Source organism: Natrix helvetica (assembly GCF_964273705.1).
Source record: "Natrix helvetica genome assembly, chromosome: 1".
NCBI lineage: Eukaryota > Metazoa > Chordata > Lepidosauria > Squamata > Natricidae > Natrix > Natrix helvetica.
Window position 1 is genome coordinate 45,696,903 of NC_138548.1, and position 26,217 is coordinate 45,723,119.

General features: G+C 38.6%; 1 protein-coding gene across 10 annotated transcripts in view; it reads right to left on the reverse strand.

The window, feature by feature from the left end:
* Nucleotides 1-26,217, reverse strand: part of UNC79 (unc-79 homolog, NALCN channel complex subunit) — a 139,092-nt gene that overhangs the window by 95,509 nt on the left and 17,366 nt on the right. For all 10 annotated transcript variants that reach the window (XM_081939435.1, XM_081939440.1, XM_081939437.1 and 7 more), the window contains exons 4-16: nt 24,156-24,248; nt 23,185-23,240; nt 21,249-21,378; nt 19,874-19,938; nt 14,705-14,793; nt 12,232-12,272; nt 9,740-9,768; nt 7,018-7,247; nt 6,614-6,785; nt 4,991-5,221; nt 4,583-4,773; nt 1,489-1,612; nt 327-467 (exon numbers count right to left, since the gene is read on the reverse strand). In XM_081939435.1, the coding sequence (XP_081795561.1) occupies nt 327-467; nt 1,489-1,612; nt 4,583-4,773; nt 4,991-5,221; nt 6,614-6,785; nt 7,018-7,247; nt 9,740-9,768; nt 12,232-12,272; nt 14,705-14,793; nt 19,874-19,938; nt 21,249-21,378; nt 23,185-23,240; nt 24,156-24,248 (1,592 nt within the window). The remainder of the gene's footprint in view (nt 1-326; nt 468-1,488; nt 1,613-4,582; nt 4,774-4,990; nt 5,222-6,613; nt 6,786-7,017; nt 7,248-9,739; nt 9,769-12,231; nt 12,273-14,704; nt 14,794-19,873; nt 19,939-21,248; nt 21,379-23,184; nt 23,241-24,155; nt 24,249-26,217) is intronic.

The following is a 26,217-nucleotide window of genomic DNA, read 5'->3' on the forward strand; positions in this document are numbered from 1 at the left end:
AAATTTGCTACTTAGTGGGTTTTACACACACACACACACACACACACATCTATGTTAACTGCCATTTCTACAAAAAAAGCTTCCTGCCTACTTTGAACCTGATTCTAAGTGCATCTATTTACAATGAATAAATTTCCAATCTTCAACAGAGTGTCCTGTTAAGTAACCGACTTCAGTCTTATGCTTAAATGCATACTCAAGCCAGCTCATTTCAAAGGTCTTTAGTTTAATCACACTTCATTTTCACTGATTGCACCTGCTGACTTAGTCAAAAAAATACATGCAAAATGTGTCTCCTGTTATAAAAGAAATTGATAATGAATTACCCTTCGAGCTGCAAGGTTCCCAGTTATCTCACTGACTCTCGATTTTCTTTGATTTGCCAGTTCTTTCACAGAATTAACACCATCAGAAAACATACTGATTACCAACTGAAGTGGAACTACAATGTCTAATTCAGATAACACCTGAAAAAGAAGGAAGAAGGCAGTGTTCTCAGGTTCAACTAAAAACTGAAGTGCTAATGCATATTTTAGAAACTAGGTCAAAAAGAAAAATGAACTTGAAACGTGCATTTAATTTAGTCCCTATATAAATTAAGATCTAGAGAATGGGGGTTGAAACTGTAGTTGTAGGATTTATGTACAGCAGTCTGTGTGATAATCAACTAAAATGTGTATAAATGAAACAAAATGTTAAAAAGTTATGATATTTATGTAGTTACTTACCTGCATGCCACAACTTTTGAGCACCCCTAATATTTGGAAATTGAAAGTTGAAAGATTTGACATGCCCTAGTTGGTGTATACATACTAATGATGTTTGTGTGAGGAGGTTGATCTAGGCTTAATATATTATATTAATTGTGAAACTATGATGTAGGGTTTAGCAAATCGTGCAAACCCAATTTTTATTATTTGTTCAACAAATCAAATAATCATGGTTTAATGTATGTGAACCCAGTTTCTGCTTTTAGGTTGGCGTCCTCCAAGAGACTCTTAATGCAAGTCACCTAAAATTGTTACTGAAGCCTTAATTTCTTAAATACACATCTTTCTGTCATGACAAAACTTATGCATAGATTGACAACATTGCTTTCTAACCAGACACAACCAAATGCTGATCTGCTTAGCCTCAGTAATAAGATGCCTCTATATGATTTCTTGAGACTGTATTAACTTCATAACAGGTGGCAAGGAAAAGGAAATAAAGAGTACAGACTCTGTAAGCTATTTTATGAGTTGAACACTGAAAGCGTCTCACAGATCATAAATCTTGATCATAAGTAGCTTCAAGACAATAACAATAGAAGCCATCTAATGTTTGCTTGGGATAGTGAGCCAAAATAATAATAAATAATTAGTAGGATTAGTATATATTAAAATTTTGTTGATGCACCCAGTCAATATTATCTGGGAACTATATCCTATCAACACACTGGAATGGGCTTCCATAGAATGATTTGATCAGAGATATATCAGCACTCACATGAAGCCAGAGTAGAGCTTGTTCTTGTACAGAGGATGGATATCCTGTGAATCGACAGCTTATGAAGCCAAACATTTCCTCCATAGAAAAAGGGAGTGGGCATAGCTCTATATCGAACATTTTACTGCAATACACAAAGACAAAAGATTGAATAGCAAGTTCTTTTAAAACAGCTACCCAAAAGAGCAAAGGCTGTCCACAAAATTTAAAAACAACACTCAAACAATTCTAATTACTACCGTGTTTCCCCCAGGGTCTTATTTTCTTTTGATCCCCAAAATATTGATTGGGTCTTATTATTGGGGAGAGGCTTATTGTTTTGGGGTTGCCAGGTGGCTTCTCTCTTGCGAGCGGGTGCCCGAAGAGCCAGGCACAGCCTCAGGGGCAAACGGTTGTGTTGCGCTGTTGCAGCAGTGCAATACACCAGCCATGAGGTGACCATGCTCACGAGCAGCCACCCAGCAACACCCCTTTCCAGCCAGGGAGAGCACCACTCACCGACCCAGTGATATCCCAAAGGCGCTAAGCTACGTGGTGCTCTGCTCTCCCCCCAGCTCCTGTGGCTTGGCATATTCGGGATACCCTTAGGTCAGTGTATGGCACTCTGCCCGGCTGGAAATGGAGGTTGCAGGAGGGCCTGTTCCATCTCCAACTGGTGTGCCTCCCAACCTCACCATGCCCTGGCCCAGCTCTCCCTGCAGGGCCAGGGTGCCGCTGCCATGGAGGCATTCCGAGCATAACCTATTCTTCTGCTTCCAAACTCTGGACATCCGCAGCCGAGTCTTTCGGCAGCGGCCGCTCTGGGAGTATGCTCTATGGTTGTGGGCTGGCTGCCGGCAGAGCATACTCCCAAAGTGTACAATCATAGAGCATATTCCCAGAATGGCAACTTCTGGAAGACTCGGCATCCTACCTCCGTGCTTTGGAAGCTGCAGAAAAAGCCATGCGGCGGCGGTGAGCAACGGCAGTAGCGGAGATGCCCTGGCTCTGCATGAAGAGTTAGACAAGGGCATCGTGAGGCCTGGGAGGCATGTGAGCAGGGAGCGTAAAAGCCACTAGCGCAACCGTCCTCTTCAGCCATGCAGAGCCCCAATCACTGACCTAAGGGCATTCTAAAGGCGCCAAGCCATGGGAGCCGGAGGGCGGCGAACAGGTGTTCACGCGGCTTGGCAATACCCCTAGATCAGTGAATGGCGCTTTGCCTGACTGGAAAGGGGGGTTGCCGGGCGGCTGCTCGTGAGCGTGGTCACATCATGGCTGCTGTGTAGTGCTGCTGCGACAGCGCAACACAGCCGTTTGTCCCTGAGGCTGTGCCCAGCTCTTTGGGAGCCCGCTCGCAAGAGAGCAACCGCCCGGCAACTCCCCTCTCCAGCTGGGCACAGCACCGCTCACCGGCCTAGCAATATCCCAAAGGTGCCAAGCAATGCGAGCCTTTGCCAACTCCACCCCGTTCCTGCGGCTTGGCACCTTCGGGATACCGCTAGGTCGGTGAGTGGCGCTCTGCCTGGCTGGAGGGGGGTTGTCCAGGGAGCTTATTTTCGGGGGAGAGCTTACATTTTTGCCCACCCGAAAAATGTGGCATGACCTTATTATCAGGACATGTCGTATTTTTGGGGAAACACGGTAATTGGTGTATTATTTGAAACCAGCTGTTTGTAAAACATTGCAAATTTCAAATGTTTTGAATCTGAAGGACCCTGCTCTGATTCAGGACAGCTAGTCTAAAAATTCTAGAAGTCTGAGATCAAAGCAATCCCATTTCAAGCTCCAAACTTTGGTTTAAAATACACACTATAATTTTTATTTATTTATTTTTAAACACACTATATTTTTTATTTATTTTTAAACATTGTGCACATTTGGAAACTTTGGAACTTTATAAAATAGACTCTGCACTAAAGACTGAAATTCTGTAATACATTATATAAAGTAAACAAATGTATTATGTTCCATTCATACCATGTCATACATAGCTATACTGCTTATTTTAGGCAGGGTTTTGGCTTAAGTGAGATTTTGCTTCATCAGACATCTGATCAGGAAAACATTATATTTATGTAAAGGTACTACGTCATATAGTAGTAGTTTTTACTGGAATAAATTCCAAATGAGACTAGGCCAATTGGTAGTCATAAAAAGAGCAAATATTCCTATGGAATGTTGAAAAGAAATAAGATTATGCAAGGAGATTGTATAAGAAGCATGAAGTGGACAATGAAAAAGTTTGACATATATGAAAGTATGAAGAATGCCTGAGAATCTCAATTTTTTAAGCCCTTTTAATCCAAACTTTGATGAGTACAAGTATTAGAGAATTACAGTATTTCTGTTCATGACTTCTCATGTTTACTCAAATATCTCCAGTGGGAAAGGACCATCAATCCTATAAGCTACAATAGTGTATATTCCTGACCATTAGGAAGTTTAACAGTTTTCGAATTCCCTCTTTAGAAAGTAATGTAATTATATAATTTACGGATGCTTTTATTTTTGTATTACATGTGTAAACCATTCTGAACTGATAATAAAATTGGAAGGATTTCAAATTCAACTGAAGTAAATATATGTCAGCATCTCTCTCTACAATCACAATCAGAGTGCGATACATCGGTTGCTGCAATTCTTTGGCTGTCCACCTTTCTAAAAAAAAATCCAAATTAACAATCCCACAGAGAATTATGATTGTAGGTACTTGCTCTTCTGCAACTTGGAATTTTATTGATATATCAATATCAAGAACTAATGTTCAACCTATAAGTTCCTAAATAACATTCATGGGCCTCCAAGACCTGAATCATTGTAATCAAACCATTGCCTAAGGAAGCATCTCAAGAGGTTTAGAATTTGAAAGTGCTTTCTTGCAATTCAGACTTGGGGTCCAATCCAGATCTGATGCTTTTGGGAAAAGCAACTGCATTTTCTCCAAGGGCTTGAAATTTCATATATGTTACAGGACATATTTCATGTCTGACATTCCATTTATAAAGTTGCAGTTTTGATATGTAAGCCTTGGATTACTGTCTGAAAGATGACTAATATATAAGCTTCAAGTCCTCCAACACGAATTAAAAAGACTGCATATTGTTCCACTTACCTTAATACTTCCCTGAATTCCTTCAGTTGATTGTCTGGCACTTCAGTCCTGATGGCTTCCAGCCATTCTGGCATAATACAGTCCCACACAGGTTGATTGATTACATTGTATGGAATTAAGCAGAGGATCCGGTTCAGACCTTCCTTTAATTGTGTCACAGTGCTACATGACTTATCCCAATATCCACCTACCTGAGGACATTGCCAAGGGGGGGAAAAGGTATATTAAATGTCATGTAGTAAGTGAATATAGTATTGAAGGCAACCAGCACTACATTTTCTTTTTGTGTACAACAGGCACTCAAAATATTAAACCCTGTAATTTAAGCCTGCTAGGAATGTCCATTACTTATGGCTCTAAATATGTTTCTCTGTGACACTGCTATAAATCAAGAACTATAATTCTTACCCTTGCAAACTCCATTGGTTTAGGAAGAAGGCACATCACCATGACATCAAATCTAACATCGCACACTGTTTTCAGCCATTTAGTGACAAATTGGGGTTTGAGTTTCTCCACTAGGCTGCCAACTTCATCATCCATCATATATGCCGTGGAGTGGAACCACTGGAAAACCATGCTGACAAGCCGAGCCAAACTCTCTGTCGGAGTGTTCTCGCTAGGGGTGCAGAGGCTAACCTGCAAACAAAATGTTCTCAATTTTTCTCCTTATCTTTTGCAAATTTGGGAAAAGCAAGAAACAAGTGTGCTTTCAGGTAGTTTGACTAACAAAGGCACAAAAACTCGGTGGGGCGGACTATTCTACTACTATCAAGCTCAGCCAAAAACATTGGGAAAGCAATAACCATAAATAATGAAATAGTAGGCAACTGCTAGTGTGTATTTGTTCCAATTGGGACTTCTCTATTAAAAATAAAAGCTAAGGTTCAAAATGAGATTCAGATTCAGTTTCTAGCAGATCATGACGCAATATTCCAAAGTGATCAACTGCAGACAAAGTTATCATATTTCCATCTACATTCAGCACAGATTATAATCCTTTTGACCATCTCTTACTTGTTCTTTGGTTTAATATCATCCCCTTTAAGGAGCCGATTAAGAGTTTTTTATCCTGATTATTAAGGAATATGTCTGATAAAAGGCATGCTTCTCACATTCCTACTTCAGCTAAGCACACCACATATTCAAAAATCAAGCTAAGCAGTCTATACATCACTTGCCATTGTTAACAGATTGCCATTGATGCTATCTTGAAGGACTTTTGATTAACTAAGTACTTTTGGGGGGAATTGATAGAAAAGCTTTTGAGCCCTCCAGAAATGCTCTTTAGTTGGGGTATTATAAAAAGAGAATTCAAAGATGAGAAGACTGAACTAAACTTGTAAGTATAAGAGACTATATTGACCCATATTTTCCCCCAATACATAAAACCAAAATAAGAAGCACTGCACTGAGAAACTGCACTTAATTCCGTAACAATAACTAAGGAGGGGAGCAACTGCATTCACAGAACACTACAAAGCTAGTCATATTTGTTTGCTTTTAGTTTATATGGACAGAATTCCTCACATGTAAGTGCTTGTGGAGGTGGTTGCTCATTTGTAATCCCCCTAGAGTCATCATTGTTCAAAGTGCATCCATGTATTTGTTTTGCTGTGGTCATGCATACTATTTACATTTTATTCTAGTCTATAATTCTATAGCCTGTCAAAGCTGTTTATAAAGAGACCTTCTCCAGATATTATGCTTTCAAACCAAATTTTTAAAAAATGGGAAGAACAACAATGTTCTGTCATCCCCTCAAATTAGGAAAACTAACATCAGAAGCCACGAACTTTCTGTATTCACGGAGATTTAGAACCCTAGTCTCAATTCTACAGATGCGTCGGCCTTCAACTCACATAATCTCCAGACAGTAATAGATATTGGGAAGACTGGCTATGGATGATGGGGTTAAAGTCCAGAGTAACTGGAAGGCACCATATTTGGAAAGACTGTTTTAATCTCTGAGATGCTTCTAATAATTCCCCCAAAATTTGAATCTTAACGAAGAGAGGAAAGAACACCTACCAGGAACCAGATTCCAAATTGGCTCAGAAGCCGCTGATCATGCTTGTCATCATCTTTGTTATCAAAATCTGTGTTGTCCAAAGAATGATGAGAGGAAGACAGGCCCAGCTGCCTCCTGCGATTGAGCTCATACTCTCTTTGTTCAGCATGGAATTCAGCCTCCTTCAGCAGGCTAAAAGATGAAGAACACCTAAGATGAACTCCAAAACCTGTACATGAGTTCACTGTACTAACCTTTCAATGTCAGGCAGTGTGGCTTCTTGGACTGGAACCATGGGTGAATCTGATTGGGCATTGTGGGTTCAATCTTGGTGATACCAATTGGGAAAGACTGCAATAATGGGACAGAGGATGGAGTGCCGAAAGGAACATTTGGCTATATTAATTAAGCTGGTGAAGGTTACCTAATGACAGCTTCCACCGTACAGACTAATTCCTCAGCACCACATTCACGGGTATTGATAGGGGGTGGTGATGTCTGATAAAGGTGGGTCTCTGCTGTTGCCCCGACTTCACTGCTGTGATGATTTGAGTGGCATCTTTTGCAGTAACGCACTGGCCTGTTACCATGGCGACCACAGCATCCAGCAGAGAAACATGTCACAACAGCCCTCCTAACATGTGAGCTGCAATTCTGCAAAAAAAACAAAAACAAAATAAATGTGATATAGAAGAAAAACTCAACTAGCTGACAGTCATAGAAATTTACATTTAAAATACTACCTTGGATTGGGTTGAAAAGCTGAGATACTTAAGAGGGTGGGGAAATGCAGAGTTCAGATGTGAGCTACAGGTAATCCTTGACATGTGACCGCAATATAGCCCAAAATTTCCATTGCTAAGCAAGATAGTTGTTCGGTGAGCTTTGCCTCATTTTACAATCTTTCTTACCACAGTTGTTAAGTGAATCGCTGCAGATGTTAAGTAGTCGCATGGTTGTTAAGTTAGTCTGGCTTCCCCATTGACTCTGCTTGTCAGAAGGTCGCAAAAGGTGAAGACATGATCCTTGGACACTACAATTATCACAAACACATGCCAGTTGCCAACTGTCCAAATTGTGATCACGTGACCACTGGGATACGATAATGGTCATGTGAAAAACAGTCACTTTTTTTTAGTGCTGTTGTAACTTCGAATAGTTTCTAAATAAACGGTTCTAGGTTGAGGACTACCTGTACTAGATTCTAAATAGTTACCCTATTCAGCAATGGAAAACCAAGCTCCCAGTACTAGTATTTAGTCCTCTATACTGTTCCAGATTAAGCCTATAAGTGATGGCTTGGTTCACCTCAAACAGGGTACCTGTGTGACCTTGAAACTTTGTCTGGCAATTCCTGTGGAACTACTTTGTGCAGCTGACTGTAGAAAACTGATCAAAAGCTCCAAATAAAGTTGCACATGCAGACATTTTTAGCTTCTGAAATCGTTCAGACTAAAGGCAATGGTCGTTTTCCTGTTAGACATTTGGTGGCTGTACTGTTTTGTGAAGAAATTTTGAACAGGTGCTTTACATGTGCCTTTGTTCAAGACCCACATTCTGAAGGTATGCACAATACTGTTCTTACATCAACCTCCACCCATAATAGTGTAAGATAAATATACTGTGGAGAGATTATGTTTTGCAGTAAATCATCAATCACTCACAACTATTGATGAATTTTAGCGAGACAGAGAAAGACCTTAATATTTGGATATTCAGTTTTTAGTATATAATTTTACTACCATTAAAAAAACTTAGATTAGGGGGGTCAAACACACGTCATCATGGTGGTGTCACGTGACATAGCTGGACTTTTTCCCCCTTCGCTAAACTGGGCATGAGCATGGCCAGCCCACGACACATCTGGCTCATGGGCTGGGAGTTTGACAGCCTTGATCTAGATCTTTAAAAAAATTTTCTCATCTTTGCACAAGGTGACAAAAGACAAAAAAAGAAAAATGAAGCAAGATGGAAGTTCTTTTCTCTTGATGAATCCTGATGCTACATGATTCGACTCTTTCTTTACAATTGTGAAATTCTCTTGCTATTGCTTTGCCCATCACCAGGATGTCTACCTTACTCATAGAGGACAATCACAATATTTCAGACTGAGCAAATAATCTTCTTTGGGGAAAACTTCTATCTAGAAGTAAAATAACCTAGCATTCTTCCATTCAGAACATATCTGTGTTTTGCCGCCCCCCTAAACTACCTTTGCCGTCTCTATCCACTTCAGCAGGCTTCCTGGATTAGCAATTTTATATGAAGCATGCTCGTACTTAACCAGACAATGTAGTAATACAATACAATACAATAGCAGAGTTGGAAAGGACCTTGGAGGTCTTCTAGTCCAACCCCCTGCCTGGGCAGGAAATCCTATACCATTCCAGACAAATGACTATCCAACATCTTCTTAAAGACTTCCAGTGTTGGGGCATTCACAACTTCTGGAGGCAAGCTGTTCCACTGATTAATTGTTCTAACTGTCAGGAAATTTCTCTTCAGTTCTAAGTTGCTTCTCTCCTTGATTAGTTTCCACCCATTGCTTCTTGTTCTACCCTCAGGTGCCTTGGAGAATAGCTTGACTCCCTCTTCTTTGTGGCAACTCCTGAGATATTGGAACACTGCTATCATGTCTCCCCTAGTCCTTCTTTCTATTAAACTAGACATACCCAGTTCCTGCAACCGTTCTTCATATGTTTTAGCCTCCAGTCCCCTAATCATCTTTGTTGCTCTTCTCTGCACTTTTTCTAGAGTCTCCACATCTTTTTTACATCGTGGCGACCAGAACTGAATGCAGTATTCCAAGTGTGGCCTTACCAAGGCATTATAAAGTGGTATTAACACTTCACGTGATCTTGATTCTATCCCTCTGTTTATGTAGCGTAGAACTGAGTGCAATAGTACAATAGCTAACTAATACAATAGCTCTTATAGAATTGTAGGCCGAATGTCAACACATAATAATCAGAACAATTTCAAGATGTGTTAGCAAGATAAGATGATTTTCACAGAAAGACTTTTATACAGCATGTGATGATGAGATGAAGACAGAAACCAAACAACAACAACAACAACAACAACAACAACAACAACAACAACAACAAGCTGAGTTGTATCTCATTAGACATGCACTTCTACCTTACCTTCTTTTGACATATAGCAGAAATTTCAGCTATAAGGGAAGGGAAATTAAAATCAAAAGAGTTATGATCACTTTGCCACCAGGTATGATAAGCATATCCAGTAAAGCATAGGTCTCTGGCTTCTGGATCTTATTGGGTTTTTCAGTACCTTATATAGAAGCAGATTAGAAACACATTTACATTAAGCCATTATATGGTATGGATGTATGTAACAGAGAGTGAATAGTTTTCCTTCATGACTCAAATCTTCCACCTTCTACCATTCAAAACAAGGCAAATCTTGCCCATTTCTCACTTTCCTGGAATTAGTTCGGGCTAGCCCACAATATCTTTATTGTTAGAGGCCAAAGCAAGATAATTACTCTTCCCATTCTATGCCCAAAAGTCAGCTAAACTGGCAGTTAAATCTTCCTTACACAATGCTTCCTAATTTAGAGGTTACAGAACTTGTTAAATGACACCTACAAGTTTGTCTGTCAGCACTGTGATATTATTTCCTAATATATGCTGCCTGAGATAACCACCACAGTCTAACAGTAGGGTTAGGCCTAGGCACAGTATTGGATTCTGACCTGCATAACAGACATTTTTGCATAAACCCATTCAATTTCTAAGCTTGGAGGCTAAAATATTCATACAAGGAAGACGTGCAATCATGGATTACAAGCAAAAGTTTTAGGAATAGTGAATAACATTGGATTTGGCAGGAGAAGATAATCTATAATTGAGCAAAATAAATTTCTGGTGAAAATGTATTCTACTCAGGACATTTCAGAAACTGCCTGGATGTTGGCAGTAAGAACACGATTCAAACTTTTTAAAAACGTATTACATAAAACTTCTCTGTTAGTCTTACATATATAATCCTAGATAAAAGTATATTAATATATGTATTCTAAAACTAAAAGTGAAAACAAAGATGTTGCCTTTTTATGTATTTATAAACCCAGTGAATAAATTTTTACTCTTATCATTCTTTTAAAAAATATTGCCTCAGTCTAATCCAATTTCAAAAAGAAAAATTACATACACCTTGAACAATTTGCTTGAACAATTTTAGTATACTGTATGTTTGATTGTTTGCTTGAAATTGATTGATTGAAATTGTTAAAATAATATGCTTGAACAATTTCAGTAAAGGTAGCCCTTGACTTACAAACGATATCAGGATTTCTGTTGCTAAGCAAGCTTGCTGCTAAGTGAACTGTGTCCAATTTTATGACTTTTTTGCCTCAGTTGTTAAGTGAATCACAGGATTGTTAAGCAAATCCAGCTTCCTCCGTTGACTTTGCTTGACAGAAGCCGGCTAGGAAGGTTGCAAATAGTAATCACATGACTCCAGGATTGTTGTAAATATGTGCCATTGCCAAGTGCCTATATTTTCACTGTGTGCTGCAATGGCCATAAGTGCAAGTCATAAGTCATTTTTTTCATTTCAATTGTAATTTTAAATGGTTGATAATAAATGGTTATAAATCAAGGACGACCTGGACTTGCTATTCCCTTCACAATCCTCCTTAACAAAGACAGGCAGTTCAGTTTCACTGAAAGTTCAGAACCAAAAAAATGCTTATTTCCCTCCTGAATTTAACAGCAAATCCCTGATGAACACTGATAAATAGCAGAGATATGGGGAAAAAAACCTTTCAGCCCTTTCCATTACTACCTACAGGTATATATAAAGGAGTGTTAAAGCTACCAAATGTGTGTCTGTATCATCCAGGACATCCATTTATAAATTGGAAGGTCTGAAGCAAGGATTCCCTTTTTTTTTTTAATCTTTCAGCAAACACAGGGCATGCAAATGTTGCTTCACTTCTCAACCCTTGGAATAATTGTGAGGGATTCTGGGAGTATAGCAACATCTAGAGGGCCACAGGTTGTCCAACCCAACATCATTATATCTGACTAAAAATCAGATATATTGTGATGGTTCCCCATGGCATTAGCCCTAAAACCAATGGCCATTATATCCTACTAAACATCATGAATCCAAATGTAATCACAGTTAAAAGAAAGCTACTCAAGATCTATGGATTATATTGAGTCTATTTCAAATCTGATTAAGTTCAGCGTCTATTTAATGAGAGACAGGGTCTTAGATTTTCAAGAATAAGAATTAATCACTTTGAGAATAACATCACCTCTTAAAGAATAATCCTGAAATAGTAACCTAGAAAACGATTTTATTTCAGATTGTATGTCCATTTACCCCAGGTTTGCCTGCACCAAAGATGATGATAAAGCTCTTACATTCTAAGAAAGATGAAATTGTTTTCACCACTATTTGACTGTTGAGCTGAAAAAGGAAGAAACTGAACCTGAGATTTTGTACACGCAAAGGCTTTCCATCCAACTATGAATACCCCTTGAATATCCTAATAGCATTTCACAAGTCCATTATTTTATAAATATTACTATTTATGAATCCACAATATCCACAATATCCATACTGTGAATATTACTTTCTCTGGTGTTAAATTCAGTCTTACCTTGTGGTAAAAGAACATCAACCAACCATTCACTGTGATCCCTTAAAAGAAAAAAGAAAACGAATTAGAATGGACTGTGATGTCATCTATATCCCTTCAATGAAACAGCCACGTTTTCAATATAATGATTATGTACGGGGACGAAGTTCTTAAGAATTATCTGAGAAGAATTCCTGCAGGTATTTCTACAAGTTGAAGGGGAAAGTTTTATTAGTTCTTCTACTTCTGCTAATCTTATACTTCTGAAAAGCTGTTTTATACGCCTGGGAGAATGAAGAGAGAGAAAAGACTTTATGGGAGACATTGCCTAAAATTAATTCCCCAATTAATGGAACCTCCATTAAACATACATGAAGGGAAAAGCTCCCAGACACCTAATTAAGATCCAAGCTTTATTTTTACTTCTAAAACGGCAGCTGGCAGCTGGACAACGTTCGCCTCTTTGTCATTCATTTATTCCAAGTCTGCCTGCCTATTGTTTTTGTTACAAAGAACACTCTAATTTAGAAGATACCAAAATATACAGAGGGAAAAAATATATTTGGCAAAATGATAAAATACTAAAAAAAGAGAATAAGTAGCTCTAAGTGTCAAATACCTCATCCCTGTATAAAGCTTGGCCTTCTTTCCAAATTAATTATTTTTACTTTAGATTTAAAGCAAGGATTATGTTGACACAAAGAAGACTTTTATAAGATTAGAACACATTTTAGTAATCCTTTGCGAGTGGCATCGTTATAATGATAAAGCATTGATAAAGCAGCAGCCCAAAATCATACCTTCTGATCCACATGTCCAGGAATTGGTAGCCACATACTTCCAATTTTGATAATAATTGGATTTTAAAACTTAGCCCAAAAAATAATGTATTTTCTCCACTTAATTAACAACCCTGGGTTAAATTTCATTCTTAACACTGCTATTTTAATAAAATAATATGAGTTCCATTCTGAGTATCTCATTAAAGCAAATGCTGTAACAGTGAGAAGTTGTATTTACTTAAGAAACAAAAAATGAAGAGGGAATACATGGCCTTACATTACAATTTAATGCTATACAAAATGAATAGGATTTGTTTTTTTCTTACCAAGATTGAATTCCTTCAGGGAATATAACAGTGCTGGATAAGGGCTAAGCAGAAGGCAACAGCAGGAAGAACCAGACCTTAAAGTACGTAGAAAGCTCACTTCTCCCCTCTCCCTTTCTTCACCCTTTTTGAGTTGTGACTTCTAATGCCCCTTAAAGGTAAAGGTTCCCCTCACACATATGTGCTAGTTGTTCTCGACTCTAGGGGGCGGTGCTCATCCCTGTTTCAAAGCCGAAGAGCCAGCGCTGTCCGAAGACGTCTCTGTAGCCATGTGGCCAGCATGACTAAACTCCGAGGGCGCACGGAACGCTGTTATCTTCCCACCAAAGGTGATTCCTATTTTTCTACTTGTATTTACATGCTTTTGAACTGCTAGGTTGGCAGAAGCTGGGACAAGTAATGGGAGCTCACTCTCTTACGCAGTGCTAGAGATTTGAACCGCTGAACTGCCGACCTTTCTGATCGACAAGCTCAGCGTCTTAGCCACTGAGCCACCTGTCCTCTAATGCCACTTAGTCACCAATAAAGCCCATCCACATCTACTGTTACAACCAGGTGAATGATGGTTGGATGTATTTTCAGAGATGCTATAAACAGGAGTAGCTAACTGATGCTTGAACTTAAGTCAAAGACAATATATGACTTTGGTGATATGGGTTTCCCATCTCTGTTATAGATCCATGTGACAGCATGGTAGCACTGAAGCAATCACAAATTTGCCAAGGGTCTGGATCACATGAGTCCTGGGTCCTGGATTTTGGACACATTCTCAAAGTTAGCCCATGTGAAGTATCTTGGTACTAAAATTGTTGCCCGTGATACACTGTTTCACCCAGTTAAAAGTAAGACATAAGAGTTGTAGTAGTATATAGATTTTACTAAAGACTGAGATCAAAAATAGTCTAGCCAACCATATCATACAGAGGGATCCAGCAGGACAATTTTTCTTTAAATACTTGGAAAATCCTGACTCCTTCTATTATACACCTTTACCTCCTGCATCTTTGAATCTTAAATCTTTTTGCTTAATTGCAGTCAGGACATGGACACTACTCCCAGCTCTGTTTTTATTGATAACATATTTCCTGCAGACTGCAGTGTCAAATGGCCTGTGTGACTTAATAAAGCAAATGTATTTTTTTTATTCAACTTAGAAAATCAAACTGCTGTATTTGCCCAGACCTGTAAATTAAATAGTTGTTTTTTCTGCTTGCTTTCTATTTCAGTGTCACTTTAACTTAATCAGGCTCCAACTGATTAAGTTTAACTAAACTAAACTAAAAAGTTTAACAAGTTTTTAAAAGAAATGTATCTTAAGTTTATCTCCAGTTCTCATTCTCTCCCTCGTTCTGTGTGTGTGTGTGTTACATCTCTTGATTTACCCACCCTGCAATCCTTTGGCTGCATTCTTCACAAAGGTAGAGAGGAGGTGGTTTATCACCCAAAGCCACTGATAAAGAAGGGTCTACGCACATCTGAAATACACAGGAAGCATGGAATTAGTGTCTCATTCCCCAAAAGCACCCTCCCAGGACAGGTATATTTTGAATGAAAGAAATTAACATTATAGGTCCTGGATTTCCTTTTTACCCTAGTGCTTGAATATGAAGAAAGGATTGCTTGTGATGACGGACAATGGCACAAATGGTTATATTATTAATTTTTTGAATGTTTGTTTGATATATTTTGCAGCACTGATTCAGTAAACAAGATATTAAGACATAATGTCATAATTTGTAATAAGGTAGTCTGACACATTTTGAGATTCAGCAAGCAAACTAATATGCTAGTCTGGAGGGGGAAAAGGAGCAGACTGTTAGTTAAATTATCAAAAGAGAATATGACTTTGCTTCCTAGTCTGAGTTGCATATCACGTTATGCCAACATGCTATAATGTAGTCTATTTAACACATTTCATGTGCCTTTGTAAAGGATGGTTCACAGCTTAATTTAATGTATGTATTCCCAGCCACTTCTGGGTGAATAAAACAGAATTAATAAAATCATAGTTAAGTGTGATATATGAAATTTATCATTCCTTACTCTTTATAGTGTGTGTTACTCAAACTAGAATCTATGGGTTGAATTATTCTTCTATTCACAAAATATTTAGCATTAACATATTAGGATTACAAGTGGAAACAACATTTACCATAAGGATTCAGTCTATAAAACTTTGTATAGAGTAAATCTACTCTGATTATCATAAAATCTTATTTTTATCTTTGCATTAAAATTTGGCTCAAAAGTTAAAATATCAGTTCATAAGCATCAGACATATGACTCTTGTCATCAGCATCACAAACATTCAGATACTAAAGACCACAAAACACAACTGCAGTAGAGAGAATATGGATTTACTTTTCATAACCAGTGTAACTTTGAATAAATTATAGCATTACTCTATTCAAAATAAAGTGTTGGATTTATTCAGTTTTGGTCGCGACAATGTAAAAAAGATGTTGAGACACTAGAAAGAGTGCAGAGAAGAGCAACAAAGATGATTAGGGGACTGGAGGCTAAAACATATGAAGAGTGGTTGCAGGAACTGGGTATGTCTAGGTAATGAAAAGAAGGATTAGGGGAGACATGATAGAGTGTTCCAATATCTCAGGGGTGCCACAAAGAAGAGGGAGTCAAGCTATTCTCCAAAGAACCTGAGGGTAGGACAAGAAGTAATGGGTAGAAACTAATCAAGGAGCGAAGCAACTTAGAGAACTAAGAAGAAATTTCCTGACAGTTAGGACAATTAATCAGTGGAGCAACTTGCCTCCAGAAGTTGTGAATGCTCCATCTTCTTCTTTAAGATGATGTTGGATAACCATTTGTCTGTAGTGGTTAGGGTTTCCTGCCTAAGCAGGAGGTTGGACTAGAAGACCTCCAAAGTCTATTCCAACTCTGTTATTCTATTCTATTCTATTCTATTCTATTCTATTCTATTCTATTCTGTTCTGTTCTATTCTATTCTATTCTATTCTATAGTTAGCAATAATACTGTCAATAGTACTTAGACATATATTACTTTATAATACTTTACAGCCCTCTCTAATCAGTTTACAATGTCAGGATATTGCCCCCAATAATCTGGCTCCTCATTTTACTGACTTCGAAAGGATGGAAGGCTGAGTCAATCTTGAAATGGACAGGATTGAACTGCTGGCAGTCAACAAAATTAGCCTATAATACTGCATTCTAACCATTATACCACCACAGCTCTTGTTCCTGTTTTTTAAAACATCAGTTCTATAGAAATACAATACAATACAATACAATACAATAGCAGAGTTGGAAGGGACCTTGGAGGTCTTCTAGTCCAACCCCCTGCCTAGGCAGGAAACCCTATACTGTTTCAGACAAATGGCTATCCAACATCTTCTTAAAGACTTCCAGTGTTGGGGCATTCACAACTTCTGGAAGCAAGCTGTTCCACTGATTAATTGTTCTAACTGTCAGAAAATTTCTCCTCAGTTCTAAGTTGCTTCTCTCCTTGATTAGTTTCCACCCATTGCTTCTTGTTCTACCCTCAGGTGCCTTGGAGAATAGTTTGACTCCATCTTCTTTGTGGCAACCCCTGAGATATTGGAACACTGCTATCATGTCTCCCCTAGTCCTTCTTTTAATTAAACTAGACCTACCCAGTTTCTGCCGTTCTTCATATGTTTTAGTCTCCAGTTCCCTAATCATCTTTGTTGCTCTTCTCTGCACTCTTTGTAGAGTCTCCACATCTGTTCTACATCGTGACGACCAAAACTGAGTGCAGTATTCCAAGTATGGCCTTACCAAGGCATTATAAAGTGATATTAACACTTCACGTGATCTTGATTCTATCCCTCTGTTTATGTAGCCTAGAACTGTGTTGGCTTTTTTGGCAGCTGCTGCACACTGCTGGCTCATATTTAAATGGTTGTCCACTAGGACTCCAAGATCCCTTTCACAGTTACTACTACTGAGCAAGGTACCACCTATACCAGTGATGGCGAACCTATGGCACGCGTGCCACACTTGGCACGCGGAGCCATTTGTCAGGGCACGCGCGCTGGCCAGCTGAGTTCACCTTTTAAAAAGCCATTTTTCGCCCTCCCTAGGCTTCAGAGGCTTTATAGGAGCCTGGGGAGGGCGAAAAGAGCCTCTGGAGGCTTAAGGGACCGTCCGGAGGCTTCCCTGATGCCTTCAGAGTGCTTAAAACGACCCTCCGAGCAAACCGGAAGTGACTTCCGGGTTGCTCGGAGGGTGGTTTTAAGCGTTCCAAAGGCTTCAGGGACCGTCTGGAGGCTTCCCTGATGCCTTCGGAGCGCTTAAAATGACCCTCCTTGCAAACCGGAAGTCACTTCTTGTTTGCTTGGAGGGTTGTTTTAAGCGTTCCGAAGCCTTCAGGGAAGCCTCCGGACGGTCCTTTGAAGCCTCCAGAGGGCCTCCGGGGGGGGTGGGGGAGGCTCTTTTCGCCCTCCCCAGGCTCATATAAAGCCTCTGAAGCCTGGGGAGGGCGAAAAAAGCATGTAAAAATGGGGGGGGGTCGCGCGTTGCATTATGGGTGCGGCACGCCCGCACACGATCCCCCTGCGCTCCCCCCCCCTTTGTGGCACCCGAGCCAAAAAAGGTTCGCCATTGCTGACCGATACTGTACCTGTGCATTCCGTTTTTGTTGCCTAAATGTAGAACCTTACTCTTTTCACCATTGAATTTCATTTTATTAGATAGTGCCCAATGTTCAAGTTTGTCAAGATCCTTCTGTATCTTAAGCCTATCTTCTGGAGTGTTGGCTATTCCTGCCAGCTTGGTGTCATCTGCAAATTTGATGAGTTCCCCATTTATTCCCTCATCCAAATCATTGATGAAGATGTTAAAGAGTACTAAACCTAAAACAGAGCCTTGGGTACTCCACTGAATACTTCCCTCCATGTAGATGCAGTTCCATTGAGGACTACACGTTGAGTGTGGTTGGTCAGCCAGTTACAAATCCATCTGGTGGTGATGCTGTCCAACCAACATTCTTCTACTTTATCTAGTAGTAGGTTATGGTCTACCTTATCAAATGCCTTACTGAAGTCCAAGTAAATTATATCGACGGCATTCCTCTGGTCCACTAATTTTGTCACTTTGTGAAAGAATGCAATAAGATTAGTCTAGCATGATCTGTTTTTGACAAACCCATGTTGGCTTTTGGTTATTACTTTGTTTACTTCTAGGTGTTCGCTATTTCGTTGCTTATCTTTTCCAGAATCTTTCCTGGTATTGAGATCAGGCTGATAGGTCTAATGTTTCCTGGATCTATTTTTTTCCTTTTTTGAAGATGGGAACCTTTTGAGCAAAAGTAGTTTGGAACTTTCTTTCTTTGTTCATGATTTTTTGCATTTTCATTAGACTTCTAGTTCTTATTTGGATGAAAGCAAAGGACACAGGAGCAAAAAATAAGTGTCTTTGTGAGGGAAAACAATACTACTTAGTGCAGAAGTATACTACAAGGTTGTTAATTCCAACTGTGATCACTTAAGTTGTGTGGTCTAGCAGAACCAGTGATGTGCAGTCAGGGGAGACCTCACCACTGTCATCATGAAAAGAAAAAAAATGTAAAAGGAAAAAGGCGAGAGCTGAGGTCAGGCTGAGCTAGTTGCTGCCTCACCGTGGATGACTCTGCTTAACTGTTTAAAAAAGCCTCTAAAAAAGCGCCCTCTACTATGAGGCAGGAGAACTGCATGCCTCATCTAATCTGACTTTAGGCGTTTTATGATCACTTGAGCAGAGTTAAGCAAGGGTTAAAAGCCTAAAAATTCCTGACGTAGATGAGGCACACAGTTCTTCTGCCTCATAGTAGAGGGCGCTCGTTTGGGCGGGGCTTCTTCAGAGGACCCGAGGCAAGACCAGAGTTGAAATCCTCTCAAAAACAGATGGAAAAGGTATGTGTGGGTCAGAGGGAGGGGGAGGAATTCAAACTTCAAACTTCAAAGTATAGTTTGATTACAGGCAGAGCCACGTGCCTTTTCAAACCTGTAATCAGTGACGCTGGGCTGGATCCTTCCGGGGCTGGGGAAAAGTGTGTGTAGTCCAATCCAACTTGTGTGTGTGTGTGTGTGTTTGAGAGAGGGGGGAGAGAGGGAGAGAGGGAGGAAGGAGGGGAAGGGAGAAGAAAAAGAAAAAGAAAGAAGGAATCTTCTTTCGTAAAGGAGAAAAACAAATGCTGTCGCTTTAAATCGGAACTGAGCATGCCTGGCTCTGGAATTCTGGGAGTTGAAGTCCACAAGTCTAAAAATATTTGAAACCCACCAGCCATAAACCTCACCGCACGTCACTAAGCAGAACTATTTGTAGAATTTTTAGGAACAACAAATGGACTTGGACTAAAGAATCATTTTCACAATCTCTTTATAGAAAAGAGGGATTTATCAGGAATTTTATATTGGGATTACCATGGTTATATTTGGCAATACCATAGTTTGAGTGGTAGACAATGACCTTCCATTCTGTTTTTAATTGCCTTACTATGCCATGAAAAGCTGGGATAAGGCTGAAATAGTTACTCACAGGGCATGCTTTACAGGATACAGAAGTGTTCATTACCTTCACAGCTGGCTTGTTAATTGCATTATGGCATTCAATGTGCTGACAATGAATGGGATTCCATGCTGAAAAATAAAGCCATCATGGATAAATTTCCACAGGTTTACTAAAATAGAAGTAAAACTCAGCATTATATGAAACCATAAATATCATCTGAAGGACTTTCAGCTGATAATGTCTCTGTTTCATGCCTCAAATATTTAGCCATGGGATGGTAGCCCAGCTCTGGCAAATACAGTGGAGCAAATACAGCAATACAATGCCATTTAAAGTATGCCAGTCTGCTTATAACAAAACGAATTCTGAGAATCCAGAGATTAAATTATTGGAGTTGGACATACATATCTATACAACATTTTCTTAAATGTTAAATGTGAAGCAGGGACGTGCGGTCAGGGAAGGCAGGGGAGGCAGAGCCTCACCTCTCTTCATGAAATAATAGTATATTATAATATTATATACATCCGGCCGGCCGCACCCGGGAGCTGCGGAGGCAGAAATGTTGTTGGCGCTCCCAGATGATGAAGCCACGAAAGCGACTGGGGGAAGGTTCTCGGTGTCACTCTGGCTACCTCCGTCCGTCCGCACCCGCGAGCTGCGGAGGCAGAAATGTTGTCGGCGCTCCCGGATGACAGGGAATGGGATCACGTGTGCTGGAGGCTGAGGCAGCCTCAGCCTCCAGCACACGTGGTCCCATTCCCCGCCTTCCTGATGACGTCACCAGCCTCACCAGCCATAAACCTCACCGCACGTCACTGATGTGAAGTATTGTTTATCATTCTGCATATCTTTCCAAAATCACAGTATAAACTATTTTTAAGGCCTGGTTCACCCATCCATATTAATTACTTTTGCAATCCAATGGATGCAGGATTCATCCCAGAATTAAAGTAGTCAGAGTAAAAATAGAAATTCATGGTAAATCTATCATCAGAACATCAAGCGACAACTCAGTCTGTTAGTACGTAGTTCTGCATTTTAAAGCTAGAAAAAAATTCTAGCTTTAAAATACAGAACTACTATATGCACTAACAGACTGAGATCAATCAGTTCAATCTTTTTCTCCTGCATCATTATGTTAAACATTACATGCTTATAGAAGAACTTACACCCTACTTTTTGACAGCATTTAACTGTCTTTCTAGTTTGCAAACAACTATAATTGCTTTCTGAATTAGGAAGATAGAACATTGTCTCTATTTTCCCCATTTTTCATTTTCAAAGATTCTAATCCAGAGCTCATTATAGGGTGATGAACATTTTATACAGAAGAGTCAATGCTTAAAAAAAACCAACTATATCTCAGTGACATTATTGAAAACTTCTGCTGATATATGGCATTAGCATTAATGCATAGTTTGATGATCTCAGTTACCCGTATACTGTAGTCCTCGATATTCACTTATTGCCCCGGGAGGTTTTAAGTTGGGCCAGTAGTGGAAAAGCATTTGGACTGCAGGTGGCTTTACTTGAGATGGACCATATGCTATTACATATAGCAAATCCTAGAGGAAGTCAGAGGGTGCAACACATTTAAATTCAGGCAACATCAGCCTTTACAGGTGCAGTGAGACACAAGTAATAGAAAAGTGAAAACAATTAGCAATTCAATGATCCTTCCCAAGACTTGGAGGCAGTTAGACTAAGGAATAAGCCTCTCTGAACTCAGTGGCACATATGAGTTGAGTAGACATGCACAACATTGAAATCCTGTACAGTACGCTACATACTGGTCAGTATATAGTACTTATTTCTTTAAATAGTCATGTACACAATTGCAATGTTGTCTCTTTCCTGAGAATACTCCATCCCCCAAAGATTTAAATAAAATTAATTACCACTGATTCTCTGATCTACCTATAGAAATCCATTCACTAACTACTTCTGCTTTTGAATCTATTGTTATTGTTTTCATGCTCATACACCATAGCAACAGGGGAATAGAAACTTAGATTTAAGGAGCAAGGTGCCTCCAAATCAGTCCATGCATTTATTTACAGTTCCAGAACTTTGCTCACAAAGTTTACATATAAAAATCTATATCGGGTTTTTCCCAAACATTTTCTGCAAGTAGTGCTTGCTATTATTCTAATTCAGAGGAGTACAACTCTTTCTGGGCCACAAGCAACATTCCACAAAGTAGGAGAAACATATGGAACCTGAACAAATAGGAAAGAGATGATCCATCAAAAAGCCAGGCTAAAGGACCCAACATTTCTATTAAGTTCCAAGAATATGGGTTGGCTGGGGAAAAAAATGTTGCCCAATTAATGCTAAGGCAAAGGAGACAGAAGGCAGGATAAGGCAAGAGTTGCCATTAATGGTGGAATGGATTGGCAAGAAATTCTTCAAGAGCTAAGTTTGCTGCAGATTCATATGACAACAATAGAGCTCATGATAAATTGATGGAGTATCTGTGATCCACTAATACTGTGAGAACAAGTGGGTTCAAATGGTCAGAAAAAACCATAGGGAAAAGCTCAGAGACAATGGTGGGTGAAGGGACAGCAGATGGAAGAGAAGCTTGCTCATAGCATACATGGGTCTTCTAAAAGACTGAATCAATGTTTATTCTCCATATTTCTTTTTATGTTCACCTAGAATTTCAGTGGAAAACCTAAAACAGAGAAATACGACTTCGGCAACAGAGGGGTCAATGCCTGGAATGCACTACCTGACTGTTGTTACATCCCCAAACCCCCATAATTTTAACCTAAGACTGTCTAATGTCACCCTCACCTCATTCCTAAGAAGTCTGTAAGGGGCGTGCATAAGCGCACCAGCATGCCTTCCATCCCTGTTCTACTATCTCCATTTATTTGTACCCATTTACTATGTTCATATTTATGTTTATACTTATACCTGTTATCTTTTACATGTTTGACAAAATAATAATATAAAATATTAAAAAATATAAATAATATAAAATAACATTATAAAATAATATAAAATAATATAAAATAATATAAAATAATATAAAATAATATAAATAATATAAAATAATATAAAATAATATAAAATAATATAAAATAATATAAAATAATATAAAATAATATAAAATAATATAAAATAATATAAAATAATATAAAATAATATAAAATAATATAAAATAATATAATATAATATAAAATAATATAAAAAATAAATACATGCATAAATTTATGCCATCCTACAATGGATTTGTATTCTGTAACTTCAGGAAAGGAATTAGAAGTGCATTTTCAAAATGATTTAGTAATTCAAAGTTACTAACTTATTATTAATCACCATACAGTACTGTTTCCATAAAAGCCATCTGGTCCCAAACTTACTTTCCATACTTCCTGTTTGTGTTTCATAAGACATTCCAGTAACTGACAGTGATACACTGGGAAAGAAGAGACAAACAGAAGCAAATCTCATTAAATGACAAAATACCTTATTTATTGTTTAATTACTAACTTTCTGGCAAATCAAATAACTTGAGAGATTTCAAAAGTCAAATTGGATAATCACTATCCAATAAGAATAAAAGCTAGCAATCTGAATCCCCCCCCCCCCAAGATTTTAGTGCATCCCTGATAATAAACAGAGAACAAATAAATCAGGCCATTTCCAAAATAACCAAGCATTATTTTACCATAACAGACCTTGCTAAAGAAAGAATGCTTTGTTGCTAACCATTGTGTGGAGGGACATCTGTAATCAGCTACTTAGAGATCAATTGATCCATTTTTCAACAGCATATCCACATAATAGTGGAAATTTTCATTAATTAAACATTAGGCTGTTATTTTTTTTCTTTAAAAGCCCACCATAGGTAATAACTGAATAGACACCCATATGAACCGCTTATTATCACTAATGTAACCATTCTTCTGTCTCTCTTTACCTGTAATCAATTTATTAAACAGAAGGAGGCAAAATTTATCCGTTTCCAAGCAGGCCTTAACATTACAAACTTTACCAAATGTGAAATATGAAGCAATCAACACCTTTTAATATAAATTTAACACGAACTTCAGAGTTGTTAGCAATTATCACTAAATAAATTGTGATTTTAAAAAAACCTGCCCCATTTCCTGGTGTTAAAATAGAGCTTATGGTCCTGTTTCCAGATCTTGAAATGTACCATTGCATCATTGTGAAATTAATTAGCACCATAATAGCTACTTCAGGTACTAGGCTTAGATATGTTAAAAGAGCCATTTTCAACTCCTTTTAAAAATAAGCACACAGGAATTAAAAGCACTCTCAAATAGTTCTGCTCTTCCGAGAAACAGCCATGGCAGCCAGTACATACCAGGATTGGTCGTATACTGCATTGCAATCATTAGCATTGAAGATGCAGAAAGATTAACATGAGCCGGTACCCCTTCTCTCCTTGAAGAGCCCACTTCAAAGAAAAGAAGAAAAAATATTAGCAGTTAGCAATATAAATTGTCTCATTAATATCATAAGCAGTTCATTCAAATATGGAATTAATACCTTATCCTATACAGATAGTGCTCAACTTACACCAATTCGTTTAATGACCATTCAAAAGACAATGAAAAAAGTGGCATGACAATTTTTCACAATTACAACGTCTGTAGCATCCCCATGACCAGGTGATCAAAATTCAGATGCTTGGTAACTGGTTCATACTTATGACCATTGCAGTGTCCCAAGGTCATGTGATCATCTTTTGCAACCTTTTGACAAGCAAAGTCAATGGGGAAACCTGATTCACTTAACAACCGGGTTACTAACTTATCAACCGCAGTGATTCCCTTAACAACTGTGGCAAGAAAAGTTGTAAAATAGGGCAAAATTCTTTTAACTAATGTCTCACTTAACATCATTTAACAATAGAAATGTTGGGTTCAATTGTGATTGTAAGTCGAGGACTACCTGTAATATCTTTCTCTGTTGTTTCTCTATTATTCAAATTGTCTCCTTTATTTATGTATCTGATTTTTCCCATTTTATTGTAGCATACAGAAGGCCTTTCAACATTGCTGAATTAGCACTAGCCATTCATTCTTGACCTGGCAGAAAACTATACCAACATGTAATCTATCGTCCCTAACTGCAGTTTTTAGCCTGCCCATTTCAGGTTGCTGCCATCACCTGATTTCCCTCCAAGCTGACAAACCTAATAAACTTTATACAATTTCAGTCTTCCCTTAAAACTAAATAAAGAGGACAGTTGGTATAAATAAGGACAACTTACGGTAGGTCTGTCACTCATGGGATGAAAGTAAAATCATGAGGACACAACAGAAAAAAGGCTGCCAAGATATGTCTTTGATGTGGTTAAGCACAAATAAGAAAATGCCAATACAATTGACCCAAGAGAGTCTTCTTCAAGCCTGCAGGGCAGTTTAAGATTATTCTCAAACTCCTACCAAATAATAGCTCATTCAAGAAGTTACTATTCTCATACCTGGCTGGGTAGAATAATGTCAACATTTGCCATTGATATGCCTTTTGCATGTTTTCTGAACCTCATTCTCAACAATGTCCAGACCTTTGTTGCTTGATGATGTTAAATGATTGATAGGCAATGATCTGACTTTTACAATAAGCCACAATCAACTGTGGCTTAGATATATCGGAATGTGTAGCAGATCAAATTCCTAATTTTGTTCTACATAAACTGCCTTAGATTAAATAGAATTAACTATAGTTACAGTAACTTCTACATATACAGTAGTAACTGCAGTGACAAAGCTTTCAGTCTTTGCCTGTTTTTCCTTATTCCCCAATTAACACATGCTTGTTCTTCTCTTTGTATCCATTGCATGGATTTCCTTGAAATCAAGCACAGGAGTGTGCCAGTTTGCTTCCAAAGATGGAATTAGGGGTGGACGCTGTTGATCTATAGTTAGTTCTCCTCATGTATACTTGATTTCATGAATAAGATTTGTGTTATAACGTAATAGAGCTAGAAATGGATCTTCCTGTGTTTAAAAAAAATCACTATGCAGTAAGAATTTGCTGTCTCATAACTGGAAGAAAAGACTTCTGATCTCTCGGTGGTACCCACTCCAAATCTGTCTGTCTGTCTGTCCACACAGACATACATATATGGCAGGGGTGTCCAAACTTGGGAACTTTAAGACTTGTGGACTTCAACTCCCAGAATTCCCCAGCCAGCCATGCTGGCTGGGGAATTCTGGGAGTTGAAGTCCACAAGTCTTAAAGTTCCCAAGTTTGGACACCCCTGATATATGGGAACTGTTCAAACAACTATCCTTTTGCAACTATCCTTATGTCTTCCCGAAATCAGGCATTTTGTCTGGATCCAAGAATATTTTGGAAGAATAGGCTACTGGTTTCAGCTTACCTTTATGAAGTTAAAGAAATGCTCTACCAATTCT